Consider the following 23212-nt stretch of genomic DNA (forward strand, 5'->3'; position numbering starts at 1 on the left):
GTGGTTTTTAAAAAACAACATTAGTGTTTGTTAAATAAATGAGTGTCAGGGGTGAGAAAATAAATGGGAGTGACCCAAGAACTATTTATGCCACAGAGCGGATGCTTATAGTACTCCCAGGCCTTCACTGCCAACAGTAGGAAATATCTTAACATTCATGGGATTATTACTGATGCCCGGTTGAGAACTTCACAAGTGTCACTATCCTCTTTTGTACTAAATGGATTTTTTAATATTGTCCCTTTTAATACCCATGATGACCCTGTGAGTTCTAACAGGGGGATACAGGTTTAGGGCAGCTGAGTAACATGTCTAGAGACCGCCAGGCAGCCAGTATTTGAGATGGGACTCGATTCACGTCTGCTTATGTCCTTACCCAATGCACGGAAATGCCTTCTGACGGTGGCCCATTTAACTCTGTGAAAAAGATCATATATTCAGTATTAGGTCCCGAAAGAAAAGACAACATGCAGTATGGTTTTGCAACACTAACTGAACATGGTATGATCCTGAAAGGCTTCCCGCAATTTCCACCTGAAAAATGTGGAGGTGACAGCATATCCCTAACTCCCCCGGTCACACTGGCTGCTTATTATCTGTGTCTCAGCTTACATGAGAGCTCCACAGATAAGCATTTTCTCATTACCCAATCTAAAGTTTGCTGTCCTAAAAATCCCCCCTGAGCCATCACATTATCTCCACAGACTTGTCATTATTAGAAATTACACTGTTCACTTCATTGTCGGTTAACAGTCTCCCCCCAGTTAGTAAGTTTCCTTAAAGACACTGCCCTTGGGTTTCCAGGCCTATCCTTCACACTGCCCGGCACGGGGTAAATATTCAATAAATATTTGATGAATGAATGCGAGATGAACATTGATGATAGTAGCTAGCCAAAGAAAGAATGCCCAGTCGGTGACAGGGTGGTCCTGTGCAAGGTGAGGCGGGTGGGCGGAGGAGAGGGAGGCCCGGTCAGCAAACACAGGTCACAGTGTCCAGCAAAGTCCACAGGGGAGGATACATTACTCCTCAACAGGAATACTCTCCCGGGTGACAGGTGGCCCTAGAGTGGAACCATATTCATCCTTCAGCTGTTCTTCCTTAGTGGCCCGCTACCCCCACCGGCCATGGGGTGCACAGCCCCAACTGGCATTGTGACCGTCACATTACTTCTGCAGATACAAAGGAGCAACACGCAGACTAAAAACACAAACAACTAGTTGGCCTGACCTTCCATCTTTGCGTTCAACACACAAGAGTCAACATGAGCTGTTTCTGCAGCTCAAGTTTGGTGACCCTGGACAAGCTGCTTAATCCTCATGGGCCTCAGAATCTTCTTTGTAAGGTGAAAGAGTTAAAACAAGATAAGCCTGACAGATCCTCCCAGTCTTTACATTATGTAAAAATAAACAGGTAGCAATGTGTAACAGGGATCTGAAAAATCCAACGGACTCCAACTACTTCCGAAATACATCTTGTCTCATGATTTAATTAATCTGAGTTCAGGACTAAGAAACAGGTAAAAAAGTATAAGAACACAGGATTTAAACAGATAAGGGGGGAGGAAAGGAAGAAAAGAACTACTTACAGGGGAGGTCAGTAACTTGACACCTTTGCTACAAAACAACAATTAGACCCCAGAGTGAGCATTATTTGTAAAATATGTAACTTTTCTAAGAATAAGGTATTGCTAGACACCCTCAACAACCCCATCAAGCCATTCCTGAGCTTAGGGTGGTGGCAGACTGAATGAGGAAGGGATGGGGCGTGTGCAGCTGGTCCGAGGACCTGCTGCTGCCTACACAGACCCGCTCATTGCCAATTTATAGAAAGTTTGCCTTTTTATTTTACAGAGGCATAGGAGCAGTTATAAAAACAGAAGCAGAATTTCAGAAGAAACAGCTGCTCATAAATACATAGCACACTCAAATAGAGAGAAAAATCCTGCCAAATGCAACCTCTTTTGAGCCACTGCTTTTGGGTGCATTTACATCGTTCATGTGCACACTTCATAGGCTTCAACCTTGCAGTTGTCCATCTAATAGAACAATTCAAAACTTCACTGATGCACAAGATTAACTCATTATAAACATTTATTGAAACCATGCAATATGGAATTGTGGGGGAGGCAATTTCCAGTGCCTCTCTATTCTTAACTCATGTGAAATGCAAACAACTGTAAGACCAAGGACGTGGTGCACACCCACCCACATCAGCAGCCATGGCACCCACATGCTCTCCTTCACGTGGTACACCCACATCAGCAGTCACAGCACCCACACGCTCTCCTTCACATCAAACCCCTAGTGTCCCGTCATCTCAGACACTTCAGGGCCAAGTGGGCAAAGCAGTGAACTTCAAACAGTGGATTATGAATCTGCACCCCAGAAGCAAAGAGACATAAAGACAGATTCAGAAGTTAGACAGAATGTGTCAATAAAAATAGAAGGAAAAATGTGAGAATTTGAAGCTCTGTATTCTACTTGTCCAAATGTAAGCCAGGCAGCATTCCAGAACAATGTGTCAAAGAACAAACAGAAAAGACTTCAGTGTTTGTGCTGAACTAGTGGTGGGTTGGTGTACAGTCTATGCAGCCTGTTATGGATTTGAATCACTCCAAGCACTTTATTCCAAGTTTTCAATTTGTTGTCTATGTAATACTTTTATAAGAAATAACTCTAAATGAGGGTAGCTTTACATACTTACAAACATGAGTATAAACTCATCATTCAGTTAAAATCTTAAGTTGTACGGAAGGACTGACAAGCAAGCTAAAGAGATTAAAAAGCTGGAGGAAGGCTCAGGGATCACTGAAATCGAGCCCCCTGCCCAACCCTCCCAGGCAAGCACAGTGAAAACCAGAAAGTGCTTCACTGCAGACCTGAGAACCCAGCACATTCCACACTCGGACCACAAGACCACGGACCTGGGGTGGGGGGCAGGGTGCCCCTGCCCACAATGCTTGTGAATGGAAGCCAACACCTCACCAAGGCAGTAAGAACCATCGGGTCCCAAAGCCACCCCCCTCAAGTGAACCTGTCATAAAGGGGTGCACACCCGTCCCTCAGGAGCACCGGTTGAGATCGCGCTGCCCCAGGGGCCGTCCCCATTGCCCTCTCCTCTTCACCCATTTCCAAGAGAGTAAATCTGTGTTTCTTGCCAGTGGTTGATGAAACAGGTTTTTGAATCCCTTGTGCTTTATTATTTATTACTTGGAAAACTCAGTCAAGGAACATATCAATAAACATGCTTATAAATGAAAATAAATCACCAAATGCCAGCCAATGCCCATACAACTCTGGGAAAAATTCTGACATAAATACCCACTCAAACACAGTCTAAACTTTAACTCAGTAACAGTAAAAATAGTAAGGAAATTCACAAACAGTAGAAAACTTGAAGAGTACAGATTTATCCAGCCCACCTTAACTGCTTTAGTGACCACATCGAGCGTACGATGCTCACACACTTCACACCCCTTTACTCACTGGCTGTTCTAGATTTCCAAGCTACAAGGCAATTAAAGCAACATGAATCCCCTAAATGCACATGCTTTTAAATTATCTCATTTCTTCCCAAAACGTATATTGTTTACGAACAGTTATTTTGGTGGAAATACAGTTATACTGGTGAAAATGACATCTCAAAATAATACAAGATGAGCTTAAACATTTTTACAGATATGCCAAGGAAATTTGCAGGCAAACCTCTATTACTGAAAAAGATGCTTTCAGAGCTAGTATTAAAAAAAAACTTAAAATGATAATAATGTATATACCAGTAAGTGCAAAAGAAGGTAAGAATTTTAAAGCCAACTACAATTCATACCAAGAACCTCCAACTAGCAGTCGGGCCTTCAAATCTGTTCTTGAAGTAAGCACATGAGTCCTTGACCAATACAAGGTTATCTAATTTTATACCATCATTCATAAAAAGAAATCAAACAAGCAGGGCCTATTAGCAAGGACCTTGCCAAGCTCACCTTGGGCAGCCAGTGACCCACTGACACGAATGTCCAAGGTGACAGCAGAGCAGCCCAATTAGGGCAGAACTGCATTAAGGAGAGCGTCTCCTTGCAACCCCTCCCCTATAAAATAAAAATGGCAGACCATCTAGGCTCACAGGGTCCTGCTGCTGTGGCTGAAATGCAAGAAAAAACTTACACAAAACAAGTGTCCTGAAAGTAGACAGCCTTTTTTTGGGTTTTTCACTCTTATATTCAGGGCACAATTTTGGGGAAGGGGATACAATGCTGCTTCACAAAGGAAACAGAAGTCCCTTGTTTGAGCTACCAACCTCTTAGCCACACAGAAAAACGTCAGCCATCCATTTGTTAGCACCAGAACCTCCTTCCACTGTTCACAATATGCAGCACACATTTTAAGGGGCTGTCGAAACACAAAAACAAAGGAAGCCCTTGAAACAGAAGCCGGTCTTCCCAGCGTTGCCCTGTCCTGTGGCACCGCCTGCCTGCCCGTGGTGGGGCACTGCCACATTGTTTCCACACGCTCGGGCCCTTGAAACTTGTGCAAAAGCATTGCAAAATATAACTGCACAAGCATCGCATTTCAAAACATGAGCCACTCATGGCAGGTCAGTCATGTGGGCCAGAATAATCATTCATTAAATCGTGACCTACAAACGTCCCTGACCTGAGACATTTTCTTGTTTGCTGATCAGACACCGAACACGTTGTGGCCATGGGCGTATTTCGAGAAGAACCCTGGTATAGTTCACCCTGAGAAACCATGAAACATGGTTTTCTTTTTGCCACTTTCAGGAATCACAATACAATTTCACAGGCAGAAAACATTTCAACTAAAAATTAAATTCTTTCATCTTTTCAACATGTAATTGTACAGGCATCCTGACCTGCTTAAATTTAACATAACCGAAGTATGCAAACACTGGAGATTTCTTCCAGAAGAGCTTATGCCTCCTTTTCCTTGGACCACATGGAGATAACGCCCCACACCAAAGGTAGTACACCCCGGATACACAGCACTGGGGTGACTTACCTTATACACGCTGAATTTATTCCTCTGGGTTACAAGCCACAAATGGTTGAAGTAAAACTCCCTTCATTCGTTCTTCCCGTGAGCCAAACCTAGTCTCCCACGGACCCGGTCCATCGCAGATCACTTCACCCAGCACACGCTTCCCAGCTCCCAGCCCAGCAAGGATAATCACATTCCAGCGGGGAGTGAACAGATGGTGGATTCCATGGTAACCAGCCCTCCTAAGGCGATTGGTAGAAGTGTGTGACTCCTGCTTATTGGGTAACAATCGCTGCCTTTGTGTTCCAGCCTTGCAAATCCTGAAGGAAGCCACATATAGCCACTCACAGGCGCAGGGGCTTGCCTAGCAGGTGTTTGGCTATTTAAACACGGCAATTCAAGCCAGTTAAAAGCTTTCCAGAAAATCTACTCTTGGTGGTACAAAGTCCTGCCATGTCAGATAGCATTCACCGCTCAGTCAGGGAGAAAGGTCGCAAGAGGCTTAACTTGACAAACAGAAAACAAAACTTGAAAGTTAACTTGAAAATTCAAGATAAAGCGTTCTAGAAATCTACACTGCCTCTGCAACTCGTTTTCTGATTCGCAATCCATGTCAGAACTGAAACTCGTATTTAGGAAGACTTTTTAAACAAATATAATGTTTAAATTTGCAAGACTACCTTAGTTTGAAAATTTAGAGTTTCCAAAATCAGTTGTTTTATAAATTTACTTAATCGTTTTTGGGGGGGAAAATGTGCATAAATTCATTTCTACTGAGTTTGCACATTTTGGAGGTAGGGTTACTACTGAATTTAAATTTTTCATTAGCGCCTCACCCAATTATACGACTGAAATCTCTTCGTTCTGTGTTCTCCACTGGGCTTAATTGGCTTCTGCATCCTGAAAGTTAATCCTGATTCAGCATTTCCCGCAGCCCGCGGGGCCCAAGAGATCGGGGAGTGAGTCCTTGAAAGAGCAAAGTGGCTGAAAACCAACTATTAGAGGAAACGCACAAATCTAAAACAGATAGACTCAAAAGATCCAGCATAAACACATTTTTTTAAAAAGGGAAGAAAAAGAAAAATTAGGATAAGCCTAAGGCAAAAAAAAAAAAAAACACAAAAAAAAACACAAAATACCGTCAGGTATTAATTGCCTACTTAGTCTATACTTACCATCACCTTAAATTGAGGAATTCTTTTCTTGGCATAAATAGAAATGAGACATAAATATTGAAAGGAAAAAAGACCGAATTGTTATTTGTAGATTATATGATTCTATTTCTAGGGGGGAAAAAAACAAAAAAGTCAAGTAGAATATTACTTACAGTATCAGGAGTTAAGTGCAGTAACCAAATATATCAATATTAATTCCTTTATATAAAAGCAAAACTTATCTGAGTGCCAAGGATATGGGATTTACTAACAATGGCAACAAAAAGTGAACAACCCTTGGGAATAATATTATCCAGAAGTGTGTGTGAACTATTTGGTGAAAAAAGAATGTACTCTTAAAGCAGAAGAAATAAAGGAAAACTAAGCAGAGAAATATAAGGGATACAAAGATCCATTTTAAAGATGCAGTCTTCCCAAATGACCACACAGTCCCCTAGTTAAATTTCCAGCATGCTTACCCGGCTACTTCTTACCCTGTCCACCAGTCCCACCGAGGTCACATCACGTCTCACGTGGATTCCTTGGTAACTTCCTCGTTAAGCTCTCCACTTCCGCCTGGCCCCTGAGAGGCTACAAAACCTAAGCTAATAATGCCAGCAGTTTTCTTCTGAAAACCAACTTCGCTAGTGCACTGAGGATAATACTCCCATTCTGTATGATGGCTTCAAAATCCCTTAATACCCTGCATTCCACCTCCATTAACACACCGAACTCATCTTCAACCCTCTCCTGCCTTCCTGGAGCTCTCCAGGCAGGGCCTGACATTCTTTCTTCTCTGCACTTTCCCAGTAATTTTGGCAGCAACAGTATTTATCACATGGTCAGAGTGATCTGAACACGACGCTTCCTCTAGACTGTGAGCGCCTCCAGGGCAGGGACTGTGCACTCTGCACTGTGTGCTCCCAACGGAGAGCAGAGGTCCCTGCACACGGTGATCACTTCCTGGATCTGCTGAGTGAGTGACAGCTTGCTGCAGAATGTTTTATTCTAGTGCAAACTTAGAGGCAACCTAAGAATCTAATAATAGATAAATGTTTATGCAAATGAGAATGGATACAACTTGAGAGACTATCACACAGTTATTAAAAACATGGTCACCAAGGCTGTGTAGCATAAGAGCAACATTGCTGGTATATTAATAACAACATACTATTTACTGAGTTCCTAGTATGTGCCAGGCGCTATAAATAGCACTTTATAAATATTTAAACCTCACTCAGACCTTGCGGTAGGTACTATTATCCTCATTTTTTAGGTATGGAAACTGACACTCAAAAATTAAGCTCTTTGCCCTAGTCTCACTGCTGAGATAAGAACTTTACTTGAGACCGAGGTTTGTGTCTAAGTCATTGTGCTCCATGACTTCCTGGAGGGAGAGAGTCTAAGAGGTTACGTAACTGAATACTCGCTATGAACTACGTAAAAAGATTTCTTAGGAACAAAAGTGTAGGCTTGCTTGCCTCAGAATCGCAAGAGCAGTTGTGAGAAAGAAATACTGGTGACAGTTTCCCTTCCTTTGTTATCCAAAAATTTTAATGTCATAAATGATAATTTTCTAAAAATATTTATTTCTCCTACACATATTTTTCCAAGTTCATTCTATTATGTTCCTGGGTGGATCTACTAACTAGCAAGTCACAATTAAAATATCTAAAAAGAACTTGGCTCACAGTTTCTAGAAAACTGCACGGGAATTACTCAGAAAGAGAAAAAAAGAAAGAAAAAAGGCAGATCTAAGTAAAGCAAGTAACCAACCGTGTCCTCTTTAGCTCCAAGTTCACCTGGGCATTCTGACATTGTCTCCACAACAGCACCTCAGGCCACACAACCCAGAATCTAGTAACGGGGACCCCAAATGCAAGCTTAGAGCATGTGACCCAGAGCCAATAATCCCAATAAAGGTTCTCAAGAGAAAAAGGTGCTGGAGCAGAGAGGCCCTGTAAGTTTATCTTCTTCAGATGCTGGGCAGGCAGCAATACTGCCCAGAATCTGCTGCAGCAGCCATGGATCAAATAAGCAGTGATCAGATGCCGTGCGAGGACTGTTTGACCTGCCCCTTCGCTATTAAACATGCCCAGTTTCATTCACCCTTACTCAGCCTTCCTCCTTTCCTCGATAAACAGCTTTTATCCAGGAAGATACTCTAAGTCGGAGGTTCCCAAACTGTTCTGAACCCGAAGCTTGTAGCTTCTCAGTAACTTACTCATGGTGCCCAAGGCCAAGAGGAATCTCCAAGAGCTCCCTTTATTAAATAGTTAGGTATAAACAACTTAGTAACTATTTTTGACCTGGCAACTTAGCCCCATTTGAAAATATAATGCAAAACAACTGCAAGAAAAATGGACATTTTTATTCTGTTCTTAAATCACTACCACTGCTTACTAATGGGACACTGGGTGCCTGTCAGTCCCTGCACAACCTCTCACTCCACAGACCTGTTATTTAGCACCATCCGCATTGCCTGCTCCACATGGGTTTCTACCAAGTACTGGCTTGTTATCACAGTAACCTGCCAAAAGCCCAGCTCTGCAAAACTATGAGGTCACTGAAGCAAACCTGTGACAGATCTGAATCACCTGGATCTAACAGTTTCCACCCTGTTGACAGATGTCACCATCTATGCAAAGGGTTAAGAAGATAGACTAAAGAGTCTGGCCTGATTTGATGGACATCATTTTTTTAAACTGCCCATCATCCCTCTATTGCATGTATGACATATATATCCTCCTGCTTGGTGTAGCATTTCAGAGCAGTACCTTCCTTTGCAGGACCTGCCCAGGCATCATACTACAAAGAAAACAAGTGTTGACGACACTTTCTTAGGAGGGGTCTTTCCTTCCTCCAACCCTGCCTCTGTCACTTTCTGTCTATCCCAATACCTTGGTCTTTTTGTTATTATTTAATAGCACTTATCACTGCACAACATTTCATTACCTGCTCCTTTTCCACTCCTTTTATTTTCTGGCTCTCACGCTAGAACGCACACTCCAAGGACGGCAGGAGCTTTGTTTTGTTTACCAAGGAAATGCCAGTATCTGGCACAAAGTAGATGCTCATTTAAATCTTTGTTCAAAGAACAAATGGAAAGAATAAGAAATGGCAGGAAATGAAAGAAGGCAATGCAAAGTCTGGGTTGCACCACTGTGACGTACCCAGGGAGTGACCGAGGAGCCAGGTCACGGACACATCTGAGCATGCGCGAGTGGGGGACACGTTTCCCGTCCAAGCCAGCAGCATGTGCTCTCTAACCATGTCCCAGGAAGCCTGTGTCCCAGGACTAATGAACTTGACTCATCAGAATATGACACACACTCTAGAACAGGAGAGTGAGGCTCAAGGACAAGGTGCTTGGCAGCCCAGAACCTATAGGGTCATCGACAGTCTTTACGCTTTCAGGGGTGAAAGCTAAAAAAAGAAAGGTCCACCTTGGCAAAATTGAAAATCAAGGTGAATTTTTTTTTTTAATCTTCTTTTGCACTTCCCTATTCTTTGCTCTCCTACAGGGTGGCTGGAGAGTGACTGCTGGTGACTGCTGCTGGATCGCCATTTTCCCTGGCTATTCCCCGGGCGTTCCCTCATGACCTACACCTGGCAGTCATCTACACCCCAACTATTCAAAGGAGCTCACACCGTGGAGCTTCCCTCTTGAAAACAGAACTACAGTCAGCCCACCTCGGCATCTCTGGTGGCTGCTCAGTCCACAAGCACCCAACCGCATGCCCTCCAAGTGTCCCCATCTGCACTGTCACTGGAGAGCAAGGGCTTACTTAGCACAGCACCAGTTTTTCACATTTGCTGAAGCTAGAAGAAGTGCTGGCTCCCAAGACTGCCTGTTTTTTTTTTTCCCATGCAACAGGTTAAGTTTATTTGGTAAGGTAGTACACACTCACACGGGAGCGCAGGCGATCTCAAGAGAGAAGGTGCCCCACAACTGCTTTTTAAAGAATTTTATGAACTAGTCATGTATGTTTATTGCAAACATTTATGAGAAATAAGCAATAAGATAATGAAGTGGTTTTACCCCCATTACCCAGAAAAACCCCTGTTATTATCTTGGAGTACTTGTTCTGGACTCTTCTCCACACATTCATATGCATGTCTAGATCACCAATATTTTTTACAAAAAAAGTATGTTATATATCCTGCTTTATCTTTAGCAATTTCTGATACACATCCCACTGAACAATTTGTAAGTATATTTAAAATATGAGGTGTAATTAATTTTAACTACTATGCTTTCAGAAAATCTCTACCTGATTCTAGTTAACGTTTGCAAATATTTCCATTGAACAACAGAGATATCTTAAAGACTAAAAAAAGTAACATGTTACTTAGTAATTACAGAAATAAAGGAAAAATTAAAATCACCTATAAAACCACCATGTAGACATGGTCATCAGCAGCATCTTGATGCATTTTCTTAAAAGCTTTTGTATTGCTTTTAAGCAATACAAGATCGGGATTTTATTGAACATTCTGAGCTTTAAGAAATTTTATGAAATTATTTCAAGAGTTTGTTTCATATTTTTCTCAATCATGGCAGAGTAGCTGGGGCTTAAAAGTAGACTTTGATATGTAACTAAGCTACTTATTGTATAGGCCCGGGCACTGCTCAAGAACAAAACTTCTGTAACGGTCCAGTAAGTATTGCTACAGTCATTTCAAGTTGCCTTCCATTAACAAGACTGTCCAAGAAGACTGGCCACCTGATTACTTTCAGCTGATGGACAGTTTCCTCCTGCAGGCTAAGCTATTTCACTGTTCCAAATCACTATCTGATTTTCTAATAAGGTTTCTAATAGCCTTTAAATGCTATTCATTTTAAAGCATTTTCGACTGTTGGATGAATAATGTCTCATGCTGGATGAAAACTCATGAATTTTAAGGAGCAACTGGGATGCTACAGTTGGATTCTCTCTTTAAAAATGGACAACACAGTGTTTGACAGAACTGTAATGCCAGGAAACACATGCATGTTGCCCTCCCACCACCTCGCATTGCCATTTCTGGTAAAAAGGATTGATGCTGCTTTTGGCTTGACTCATAGAAGACGACAGGATCTATGATTTTAGATCAAAGTAGCATGCTGGAGAGCAATGCAGCCCACACTTACATCCAACGTGACTTATATGCTCACCAAGGAAACCCTGAGGCATTCCTTATCATATACAGTTTTGCCATCACAAGACATTAAAGAGTTTTCATTTCATAGGGTGTACAATGTTTTCTGAAATGAATTAGAGATATCAAAGTTCCTTACCAAAGAAAAAAGGTAAAAAAATTGTTAGGTTTTTCAAGAGAAGGGAATTTCTCTAGTTAGTACTGTACCATTCAATCAGCTCTATTTAACAAGCATTTGCCAAAAATGTTATGTCACATGCAGATAATATAAAGAGGTCTGAAACATTCCCTGCTCTCATAGACCTCACAGCCTAACACAGTGGTTCTTAAGATGTGGTTCCTGGGCCAGCAACAGCATGGCATTCTTCTATGTTAGAAGATTTTTAATTGCCAACTCAATTTCTTATGCAGATGTAGGGCTACACAAATTTCTATTCCTTCATGGTTTGTTTAGTTTTTCTCAGTTTGTCTTTCAAGGAATTTGTTTCATCAAATTGTAGAATGTATTGGCATGAAGTTGTTCATAATAGTCACTTATTATCCCTTTAATGTCTGTAATAATTTGGATATTGGAAATATCTTCATTCTTTATCAGGAGGGATTTATCAATTTGAAAAACTGTTCATGGTGGCTTATTTTCTCTATTGTATACTTTTCACTGTTTTATGTTTATTATTTCTTTCCTTCTGCTTACACTTGGTTTAATTTGCTCCTTTTCTAAATTATCCAGGTAGATACTCAGATCATAGATTCTAAAACCATAGGCATATAAAGCTGCACACTCTTTTCCCAGGGTTACAGTTTTTTATGGCAGGTAATATCCCAAAATCCACTACGCCATCATGGCCAGAACCAACTCTTTCATGGAACCCTTTCTTAAAAATCAAACTGGCTATTGAGAAGAACCAGTGAAACAGAACAAATGAGGGTGGAAAAAGGTCCCCACTCCAGTGAACAGCACGTAGTTTATTATGCACACACAGAACACATGAGATAGTGCGGCTCAAGGAATGTTTTCAACGAGTGATCTTCTGATAGCTTGCTTTCAACCCAGTGAGGGAGGCTATAATCTAAACCTCCATAATTTTCAGTGGAAAAGTACAAGCTAGGAAGACCTCACATCAAAACAACACACAAGGTGCTCCCATCGCTCACTGTGAAGCCACTTCCTCTGCCCTCCGCTTCGGTGACCTATCCTCCAAGTGCTGCCATCCAGCTAATAAAAACCATGACTGGTAAAGATTATTTGCTCTTTCCCACATGCGTACAGAGCACCACACTCAGTGAGATGAGATGAAACAGAAAACCGGTCTATGCTTGAGACAATTTAAGCAGAACAACAAAAAGAATTTGAGATGGTTGTGATTCTGGAAATGTCAAATGTTAGAATTCTTAGTCAAAACCATAAAACAAAGTTGACACTGAGATACAGTGGGCAAAGGACAGTCTTTTCAATAAACGGTGCTCAATCAACTTGCTATCCACCTAGCACAAAAATAACTAAAATATAACAGAACACTATGTCAAATAGGTGCTCAGTCAACAATAAGACTAGGATTTAGGAGACATGTAACATATCCTTTAGGATCGATTACCAATCCTCTTGATATTTAAACCCTCTTCCTGTAAAATAATGGTCCATCTGACCAAACATAGAGCATTTCTGAGCTGCACGTTCAGTCATCAGCGAAACGACACAAGAACCAGGTCACGGCATTTTATCATTCAGCTACTTTATGAGGCCCATATGGACCTGCAGCTGTCAGCTCTGATGCCAGAGGGTCACAGGAGTTGGAAAGATTAAACAAATGGGCAGGAGACATGCCAAGAAGTATATAAACTGCTCAGCAGGAGTCCAACTGGTCCAGCCACAGAGCTGATCCTTAGAACACTATGTGCCCTGTATGCAGGCTCTGAAGAACAGCAAATGCAGGCTGGGTGTCTGAGAGGCAGAAGAAGGAAAATGGGGGCAAGAAGCGTCCTAGCGCGACTGGCTGTCAGCCTATTTCGGAGTCTCCTTCAGTCTAACTAATCGATTCGTACTTGTCATTAGAGAATAAAAGAAATGACTGTTTCTAAGTAGTACACTGATTCAATAAAATTCTACTCAAGTATAAAGAAAAGTCAGGATATTAACTTGTTACCAGCACCTGAATTAGAAAGAGGAAGACAGGGGCAAGGCAAAGAAAAAGCAATTCTCCTGATAACTTGATATCAGATTTCCTGATCCAGACTAATTTCTTGAAGAATAAGGCTTCAAGCTTCCATATTTTCATTGTGTACTCCTATTATCCTAGCTATTTCTAGTCCATCAAAATTTATCATCATGCCTATCAACTTTAAACAGAAGACACATTTAAGAGTTTAGAAGTAACTCAGAGAACTCGAGACTTGGTTCCATTCACTCCACAAGAAGGCTCAGCGCTCCATCTTGGTGCAAGGCCGTGACCCTAGGGCTCTATACACCGGGAATGAAAGACAACAAGCTTTTCCTTTCTTCCGTGGCTGAATTATTGAGAGAAATACCAGGTCATTGCTCACCTAGTGAAAGAATGAGAAACTCCAGCCAGAGTCCTGTGAGTTTGTGTTTTTCCAGGTACCAATAATAATCCATAGCCCACAGCTGATTTATATCATATGCCCAGATCTAGTTTTCCATTTACACAAGGCTTGTTGACACAGAAACTGTCTTTGTTAGGAAGTCCTCTTTCAAATTTCCTCAGTGATCCAACTATATGCAAAAGTCCTACAGATCACACTCTAATCTGTCTCCGGGAAGAACACAATGCCATCTCCACATCTGAAAAACTGCCAGCCCACAGACTGCTATACAGAAATAAATTCAAGGTCTGTAAGTTTAAACAAACATGACACCCAAAGCATTTGCTTAAAATCCTAATTCAGTATTTGTCCTTACAACTCTAAGGTCAGGCTTTTATTAATTTCTTAAACCAAGAATACAAGTACAGTGGGATTTCTCCACAAGGCATCTTGCAAGACAGTCTTTTAATATGGTGGTAGTCTCAAAGTTATTTAAAATCTAAAATCTTGAAAAGAAACTTAAAATATCTAACAAGAGAGGACACAAATAAATTTAAAGTATCTTTTAACAGAATATCATATAGCTATTGAACTTGTATGAAGAATTTTTAGCAATGTGAAATAATTTAATGCTATGTGGGAGGAGGAAAGGACGGAACAAGGAAGTCCACGTACAGGACGACCTAAACTTTGCAAAGCAACAAACAGGAAAAACACAACAAAATGTTATCAGGGGTTACACACAGATGTTTATTTCTTTCTCCTTGCCTCCTTACAAAAAATGTCTGTTTAAAAATGTTTTTCTGAACAAAGCCATTCACTTGAAGTGGTTAAATATAAAAGACCATGAGAACATTAAAGCCACATGACAGAAGGATCCAGAAAAGTCAAGTAGACTTCAGATTCCAATAAACTGTATATAATTTAAAGAAATCCTTAAACTTGTGCATTGCCAGCATACCTTGCTAATGTTTTGAAAGTACAGGGAATTATATTCCCAAATAATTGATGACTGGGAAAATATTACATACACAAACTAGTCCTAAGAAACTGGCTGAAGTATAGCTTTTAAATATATTAGAAGGAAAAGAAATAGAAATTATAACTAGGAGGGAAGAGGTTATGATAAAAAGGCTCAGATAAAAAAGGTCACCTGTGATTGCACTTAACATTCAGCCCACTTTCACGATTTGCAGGGGCCCTGCGACACTACTAATCCAGGGAGAAATGTAGTACTTCAAGTGATCACATTTGGACCATGAAAAGAAGAAAAAAGTATGCCTTTGTGCTAAAATCACAATATGAAACCATTCTAAACAAAAGCCATAATTTTTCAACAATGATGCAAATTTCATATCATTTAATAGCAAAACAAAAAGACAAATACCAGTTACTTCATCTCTGCACATACTTAGCATGCTCAAAAATTTCATATCTGTTTTTAACTTGAGAAAGTTCAGAAATGGGAACTGCAAAAACGATACTCACAGACCCCCATAAAGGATTCCTTTCCAACAACGTCCAGCAAAGCCTTTTACTCTTCCAATTGATCATACTTGTTTCCTGCTTATGGAAGAATAAATCTGGATCTTTGACTTGTGGGTAACATCGGCAGGCATTCTGTAGCTGGACACCAGAAGCGCGCACACCTTCTGCTCCATACAGTGAAGAACTAAAGAATGGGAAGTGCAGAGGTCTTTCATAACTCTTCTTCCAGCGCTGAAGCAGCCTCAAAGAGCTACGCAAGTAATACATTTCAAAATTCCATGAAGGTATTTCAAAACTGGTAAGAGAGCTCTAGAATACTGTGGTGGAATGGGAAGGATGGGGCCAACGACATGTGATTTTACTGTAGTTATACAGCCTTTAGATTTACAATAAACTACCCTTTAAAATTAGTTCTTAAATTAGCTTATGATTTTTTTCACGGTCATTAGAAAGTCATAAGAAATGTTGAACAGCAAAACCATGGTGAAGCAATCCATCTCCATGAAAGCAAAAGGGCCTTCTATTTCCTTCCCCGGTTATCAATCCCAAAACTTTATAGAAACACATCAGGATTTTAAGGGAGGACAGGCACCAATGAGCAAACTTCTCGTCCTTGTCATGTTTGTTAAGAGAAAATTACTGATGCAAGTCAATGGTTTTGTTAATACATCATATAACACAGACTTCTCAAAAATCTTAAGGGTTTATCATCACAGGGACCCAACATTCACATAATATAACCCAAATTCTAATTTCCCTTTCACGTGACGTTTAGAGGTTGTAGTCAGACCTGCAGTATATAATGTCAAGACTCAGTTCAGTTTTGCAATATCACTTCTTCAAATTACTCGGTCTCTGAAAGAATAACAAACTGAAAATAGTCTACTACCTAAAGCGCTTGACTCGGGGAGATTCTGATGGGCAGACTGAAATAAACATTCAATGCAGCTCATGAACCAACAAGTGGAAGCATGGGGGAGCACACACTAAAATCACAACATCTTGGAAATTCAGAAGCCTTCCCACTTTATGGACAAGAAAACCGAGGCCGACAATGTTAAAGCAGGATAGATTCAGACAGCCACACTGATATTAGGGAAACAAGCTACCTCTATTTCAGATCTTCTGATTGATTTTTTAGTGCAGTTTCTGAGGCACTGTATTTTTACATTAGCTCTTTCTTAAACATGCTGTTATCCAGTATAATGCCTTTCCAGAGTGGTGATTTGAAGAGCACGTCACTGGCCTGCAACAATCACGTGCCATCAGGGAATGTTATCATAACCTTTGAAAGCCACCCCTATGAAGTGAAAGACATTGTAAGGAGACACTGCCACGTTCACATCGCCTGGGGGTATCCGACTGCGGGCTACTGCTTTCCAAACTTCACTACTCCAAGCACCACCCTGCCCAGATCAGCTGAGGGCTGGGGTGCCCTCTGCAGAGTCCGGGTAGGTTTTGCACGGGAAGTGTTGGTGTATGTGCTCAGGCACCAGTGATGAAGTCACACGGGGATGTCACCATTTCTGGTTCCCTTTCTGTAGCTCAGAGTATACAGCAGGAAACTTCAAACTGACCGCACGCCAGGCAACTACCAGCTCAAACTGGAGCCGTCCTGCTCCACTATCATGTACAAGGGCCACAAGGATCCTCATGAGTATGTTGGCTCAAGTTCTTGACCTCTTTTTCTTTTCTTTTTTTTTTTTATTAAAGTATCATTGGTATGCAGTATTATGATGGTTTCACATACCCAACACAGTAGTTCAACATTCACCCATATTACCAAGAGCTCACACCCTCCACTGTGGTCACTGTCTACCAACATAGGAAGATGTTATAGAGTTCTTGACCTCTTTTTCAAAGTTTCAGCAGTTCAGTAGGCAAGGGAAAAGAAAATTCATATGGAGTTCTTCCTGATAATCTGAAATTGCATGTTGTAAATTTTTATATATCTAACGGTTAACTAACCCTTTTCGCTGTTCATTCAGTTACTGTGAATGTAGCTGTAGAAATGCTGCAGGATTTACACTGGAATAAAATTCCTCTCATAAATGTTGGTTTTCTTTTTTTTACTTTGCTGCTTATATTTTAGTCTGCTAGATTTTATAAAAACAGATTTATCCCCCTTGGCTTTAATAAAACAAGTGATTTTGATCAATTTAGTCACATGCACATGTTCAAATATATGAGAACGGCTTTAGGAACCACAGTATCAACCAATTGTTTAAAAGCTAAATTCAGTACCCCCTCCCCAAATTATGATGTGGCTAAATTATAAAAGGAGAGTAACAAAACTATTTATCAGCTGCTACCACCACCATCATTCTATTCCATGTCTCAATAAAACGATTACCATGAATAATTATTACAGCTGTATATTTAACCGATTATGTGCACTTCTCATAACAACCCTAACAAAAAGGTGGTATTAGCCCCAGTTTATAGATGGTGAAACTGAGAATTAAAGTCAAATAACTTTCCCAGAGAATAAATGGCAGAGCTATAATTCAAACCCTGAACTGTTTCACTTCAAAACCTGATATCTAAAATACAAAATGTCTGCCTTCCATCCCAAAGCTTTCTCAAAATTATTAACCTGGGATGGATTAAGAACAATGTTTACTGTAGTTCTGACTTTTGTTATTTTTAACCCCTAAATTCCAAATCTAAAAGTGTTCATATGTGGTAAACCTTCTTTCCACCTCAGCTGACTCTAATAAAATTGAATTTCTCAAAACTTTGTATTTAATTACTTGTAAGCAAAGAGGTTTACCAATAACCTAAAACAGTAAGATCATTTTAGAATGACTTATCCCATAGTCCACCCAAGCAACAGTCAGTTTTATCTTAATTTGCTTATTGGCTATGAGACTGAGAAGAGTAAATTTGTCACTTCCTCAAGGTCACTTTGAGCCAGAAATATAATTCTGGTTTAAGGTCTGGTTGCTAAACCACGCTTCCTCTGCACTGGTAAGCCGGTCACTAAGAAACAGAAAATAACGCAAAGTATAGGATATTTACAATTTGTTTCATGCTGACTTCTCTTTCCCCTACCTATCCATCCCCTCTATTTTGCCCATTTCCTATCTATTCTTTATTGTGATAATGGAAAGAAACTGCACTGCCTTGGCAGATAAGGGGAACAAAACGATTCCGATTTCAAACATGAAGCAAATATTTCATTTACTTCTTTTATTAAAATTTGGGATACAGCCTCAACAACTACGATACTTTAAAAAGTATTAAATACATTTCTATTTATATTTTACTAGTACAGACTACCATCATTTGACTTAGAAACGTAAGACGGTTGACTAAGAAATGGGTAGGTACCCACATATACGGCAACCAGAACAGCAGCGGGGTTTGTCTACACAACACAGCTACTGAACTTTTTGGGGAGACAGGAAAGTACATTTTTTGTGCTAAATAATAAGGTACCCACACGAGCACTGGAAAGGTCACATATGGCTTGTGTGACCAAGGAACTGAAAGTCACTGTATTTTCATTCAATTTAAATTATAAAAGCAGCCTGTGGCTACTGGAAAGCACAGGTCTGATGTCTGGGTATATCTTTTTCTTTTTACATTTTATTTTGAAATAATTGTAGTCTCACAGGAAGTTGCAGAAATAGTTCAGAGAGGTCCAGTTTCCCCTTGTGATTATGTCACAGAACTCTGGTACAATATCAACACCAGGAAATTGACATTAGTACAGTGAGTGTGTTCAATTCTATGCCATTTTATCACTTGCATAGATTTGTGTTACCACCACCACAACGAAGACAATGAGCAACTCAGTCAACACAAAGAGCCGTCGTGCTCCCCTTCCAGTCACACCCAGCACCCCTCTCCCCAGTATCCTTAACTGCTGGCAGCCACTCATCTGTTTGTTCTCTATTTCTATCATGTTGTCATTTACAAAATGCTAAGCAGACTCACAGGGTATGTAACTTTTTGAGATAGGCTTTGGCCACTCAACCTGACGTTCTTGAGACCCTTCCAAGACAGGATTTCATGGCATGGAAGTATGGCCCATAGTTGAGCCACTTGTGTCAATGAATGTAAGGTTCTTTACAGTCTGTAACCCTCCTATGAACATTCTGGTTCAGGTTTTAGTCTGGAGCTGAGTGTTCATTTCTCTGTGATGAGTGTCCACATGTGCTTATTTTCACTTGTCACCTGTACCTCTTTTTTGGTGAAATGTGTCTTGACGTCATTTGCTCAGTTCCTAATTAGATTGGCTTTTTTTTTTTTTTACTGTTGAGTTTTATGAGTTTATATATATATATCCTAGCTAGAGTTCTTTGTCAAATTTAGGGTTTCCAAATATGTTTTCCGCTCTATAGTGTCTCCTTTTGCCCTTTTCACAGAGATTTTCAGGAGCAAACGTTTTTATTTTTGTGGAAAGACAGGCTTTACATAATTCACAAAGAAATGGAAGAGCACCAAAGGGAATTGTGCAATGAAAACATTAAACAGGCCAGGCTGCAGGTATAAAGGAGGACAGAGTGTCTTCCAAGTACACGCACCACTGTTTTCTTCCCTCTTTTGAACTATTACATGTATTCTGTGTATCAAACCTGTGCATTACGTGTGCAGTAATAGTGCGGGAGGACAGCTCCCAAATACATAATTTCAAAGGTTCCTTCCAAGTCCTACATTAAATTATTCCAAGAATTACATTTTTGAAGAATAAGTGGTAGAATATAATGCTTTATGAATTTTGCTGCTTCGATTACAGAGAGAGGTTTGAGTTCTAAGAAAAAAACTGTTGAATAGTAAAAATGTCATTATCTGGACAATTTAGTAAAGATATGGAAAAAAAGTGGGAAATGAGAAAATCTTGAGGGGATTAAAATTAGCTCAAAATGAGAATTTTGTGAAAATACTCATCAGGAAGTTACATACCTACCCAAGGGAAATAAAGGACAATTTACAAATACATACAAGAATGCATTCCTAACAATTGAAGTTCAAAATAGTGAGACCATAGTAGGCCGTACAAACCCTGAAATAAGTAAGGTCCTATAACGATGAGTGCCATATAGTTGAGATGGCAAGAGAGCGCCAAAATAACTCAGAGACCGCACCCCCGACAACATTCTCCACGTATATAACTGAAGCCTTCAGAAAACCAAGCCCGCCTTTCAAATCTAAGAAAGAAGAATTTGAGGACCACGCGACAAAATAATCATGACCACTACCTGTCCACCTCTGAAGTGCACCTAGGACGACTTGAGTGCGTTCCTGGCTCACATACGATACTTGCTTGATGGACTGATGGGCACCTAGGATATCCCAAAGCAAACGGAACTGTATTTGTGGAGAAACAGAAGAAGATGATTTCCAAAAACCGAGAGCACAGGCATCACTTCCTGAACGGCGGGCAATGATTCAATGCCAGGGCTGTGCAACAACGGTTGGAGAACAGGGGGCAGCAGTGATCGGATCCCTCCCGCAGAGCAGTGACTACATGTATCACAGCCGTCCCACCCACCCTGCCCAGAACCTCACTCCTGAATATGTCATGCCCTCAGACGTGCTGGGTGAGGCGAGAATAAGAAGACACACAGAGAAGAGAGGCAGGAAAAGGAGGAAGCCCACCATGAGTCGTACCTGATATCTACTCAAGACGCGGGAAAATAAAACTAAAAGGAAGGAAGGAAGCCAGTGTTGCCCCAAACTGTGTTACAAACGAATTAAAGGAAAAATATTCAAGGTATTTCACATTTAACAACTGCTCAGTACCGTCCAAATAATGCATAAACCAAAACCAAAAGCATTCCCTTACTGATGCAATAAGCTAACAGTAGGAACTAAGGTTAAAGGTCCATGATTTAATACCAGTCAGATTCGGTTCATCTTAGAGCTGCAAGTTGTTTTTAAACTGTGGAATCACAATGATAACACAGCACTAAGCTTGACCTTTTTAAAAACAGAGCTCCAAATTGGATGTGGAAAATTTCACTAACATAAGTGCTTTCCAAATTCAGGAAGCCATTTGCTAGCTGGTGTGAGCCAACTAATGCCCGACTCTGGTGCAGAAGCAGACGCAGCTTCCGCGGCCATCTGTCCGTCCTCTCTCAGCAACCAGGAAACAGCTGCGCACAAAAGTTCCAAACGACGGAAAACCTTTGGATTCTTGCACCCCACTGTTCATCCTCTGCCTTTGCCACAATCACTCCTCCAAGGCACCCGGTCCGCCTCACGCCGTTCACGACCCTTAAACAGCGTTTAGTCTCTAGTCTAAGGGGGGCGCGGAAGGAAAGGGACGCTTTTTTCTACATTTGAGGATCTAAAATGAGCAGTTCAGCGTTCATACCAATTAAGATACATAAACGCATTCAGAGCCCGTCACAAGTTTTGATATAACCAAAGGTGCTGGACAGTATTACTCCACTGAGAGGAATTTTTAAACTTAATTCTACCAAAAAAAAAAATGACTTCCAACCACCAGTGAAATATAACCTTTAACATTTCCACAGATCGAGAGGCTCTTTACATGCAAACATTTTCTTTTAACCTCCTCCCAAAGATTGAACCTTTCTTCAAAAGATTGACAATTACTTTTCAGCAACTCCTACCTTACGCCAAGGGTGCCCTTTCATTCAATACTATCAAAAAGCTCCCCCAAAACAAGAAACTAACAGATTCGAGTGGCTTCATGAGAGCCACTAATTCTTTGCTGCTGCTCCCACCAAGGGCTGGGGTCTTCCTCCGCCTCCCTGACTCTGGACTGGACCTGTGACTGTTTGTCCAGCAAAAATGACATTGGGCCACTTCTGGGCTAAGGCTTGGAGAGGCCTGGCAGCTTCCGCTTCCTCCTTTTTGAAGAGTCCTGCTGCCGTGTTGTAAGAAGGTCCAGACAGACACATGCATGAGGAAGGCCTGCGTGGAAGAGAATCCGGCCCAGCTGACACGCAGCAGCCGTGTGCCAGCCATGTGAGTGAGCAATCTTGGAAACAGACCCTGCAGCCCTAACTGGGCTGCCACGGCTGACACCACACAAGCCAGAGATGAGCCATGTATCAAACCCTGGCCAAACCCCAAAACGGTGTGCAGGAAAATATCTGCTCTGATGCCACTACATTTGGGGGTGGTTTGTTATGCAGCAACAGGAAACCGGAACAAAATCTGGTACCAGGAGTGGGGCTCTGCTGAAACCCAAACGTGAAGCATGTATTGGCTTCGGGTCCTCACGGCGGGCAGAAGCTGGAAGAATTTTGACAAGATCATTAGTAATGGTTGGAAAAGGGAAGAAGAGTCACTGGTGGCTGAAGAAGGGAACCGAAGCCATATACTGGCCAGTACTTAGCAGACCCACTGTGTGCAGTACTGTGGCACAGAGAAAGGACGCCTAGGGAGCCCGTGGGTCTGACTCAGGAGAAGTTCAGGAAAAATGCTGAAGGCCTCATTTCAGGAAGACTGCAGAAAGGGGCCACTGAAGAGTGCAGCACGCAGAACACGGTCCACGGGCTCAGTTTACCGCCCATGATAAATACTGGAGTAGTGAGATGAACTGAAGAGGGAGTGTTCAGTTCCTTCTCAAGCAGAATTTAGAGGAAATACAAGGAGCTAGACTTCATGGGCCCCAAAATAAAACCACTCCTCATCTCAGAATCTCAGCCAAAAAAAAGCTCAAAGTGCGAAACAGCTGAGGGCGAAGATCATATCCTGTGCTGTCAGTAACATGCGGCCTCAAGAATGAGGCTGCACGGCCCTTATAGAAATTTGAGGTGTTCCTCACGGACTCTTTCTGTTGACCACTGGTTCTCAAGTGCCATGTGTGCCAGATTCAGCCAGCGGTGTGTTCAGACCTAGGTCGCTGGGCCTGAGCTGCCCAGTCGGATTCAGCAGGCCTGGAGTGGGGTCTCAGCCCTGCAGTAC

At 41.3% G+C, this 23212-nt stretch overlaps 1 protein-coding gene across 9 annotated transcripts in view; it reads right to left on the minus strand.

The window, feature by feature from the left end:
- Window positions 1-23212, minus strand: part of FGD4 (FYVE, RhoGEF and PH domain containing 4) — a 179641-nt gene that overhangs the window by 105628 nt on the left and 50801 nt on the right. The window contains exons 1-2 of one of the 9 annotated variants that reach the window (XM_073223340.1): window positions 5019-10462; window positions 377-417 (exon numbers count right to left, since the gene is read on the minus strand). The exons of 4 other annotated variants lie outside the window; for them this stretch is intronic. Coding sequence is in view for 1 of the 5 variants with exons in the window: in XM_073223337.1 (XP_073079438.1) it covers window positions 15323-15332 (10 nt within the window). In the remaining 4 variants the exon portion in view is untranslated. Of the gene's footprint in view, window positions 1-376; window positions 418-4296; window positions 4319-5018; window positions 10463-15322; window positions 20783-23212 lie in introns of those variants that run through there. 4 more of the 9 variants (XM_073223337.1, XM_073223338.1, XM_073223342.1 and 1 more) reach the window with 4 other exon arrangements.

The sequence above is a fragment of the Manis javanica genome, chromosome 15 (genome assembly GCF_040802235.1).
Source record: "Manis javanica isolate MJ-LG chromosome 15, MJ_LKY, whole genome shotgun sequence".
Lineage (NCBI taxonomy): Eukaryota > Metazoa > Chordata > Mammalia > Pholidota > Manidae > Manis > Manis javanica.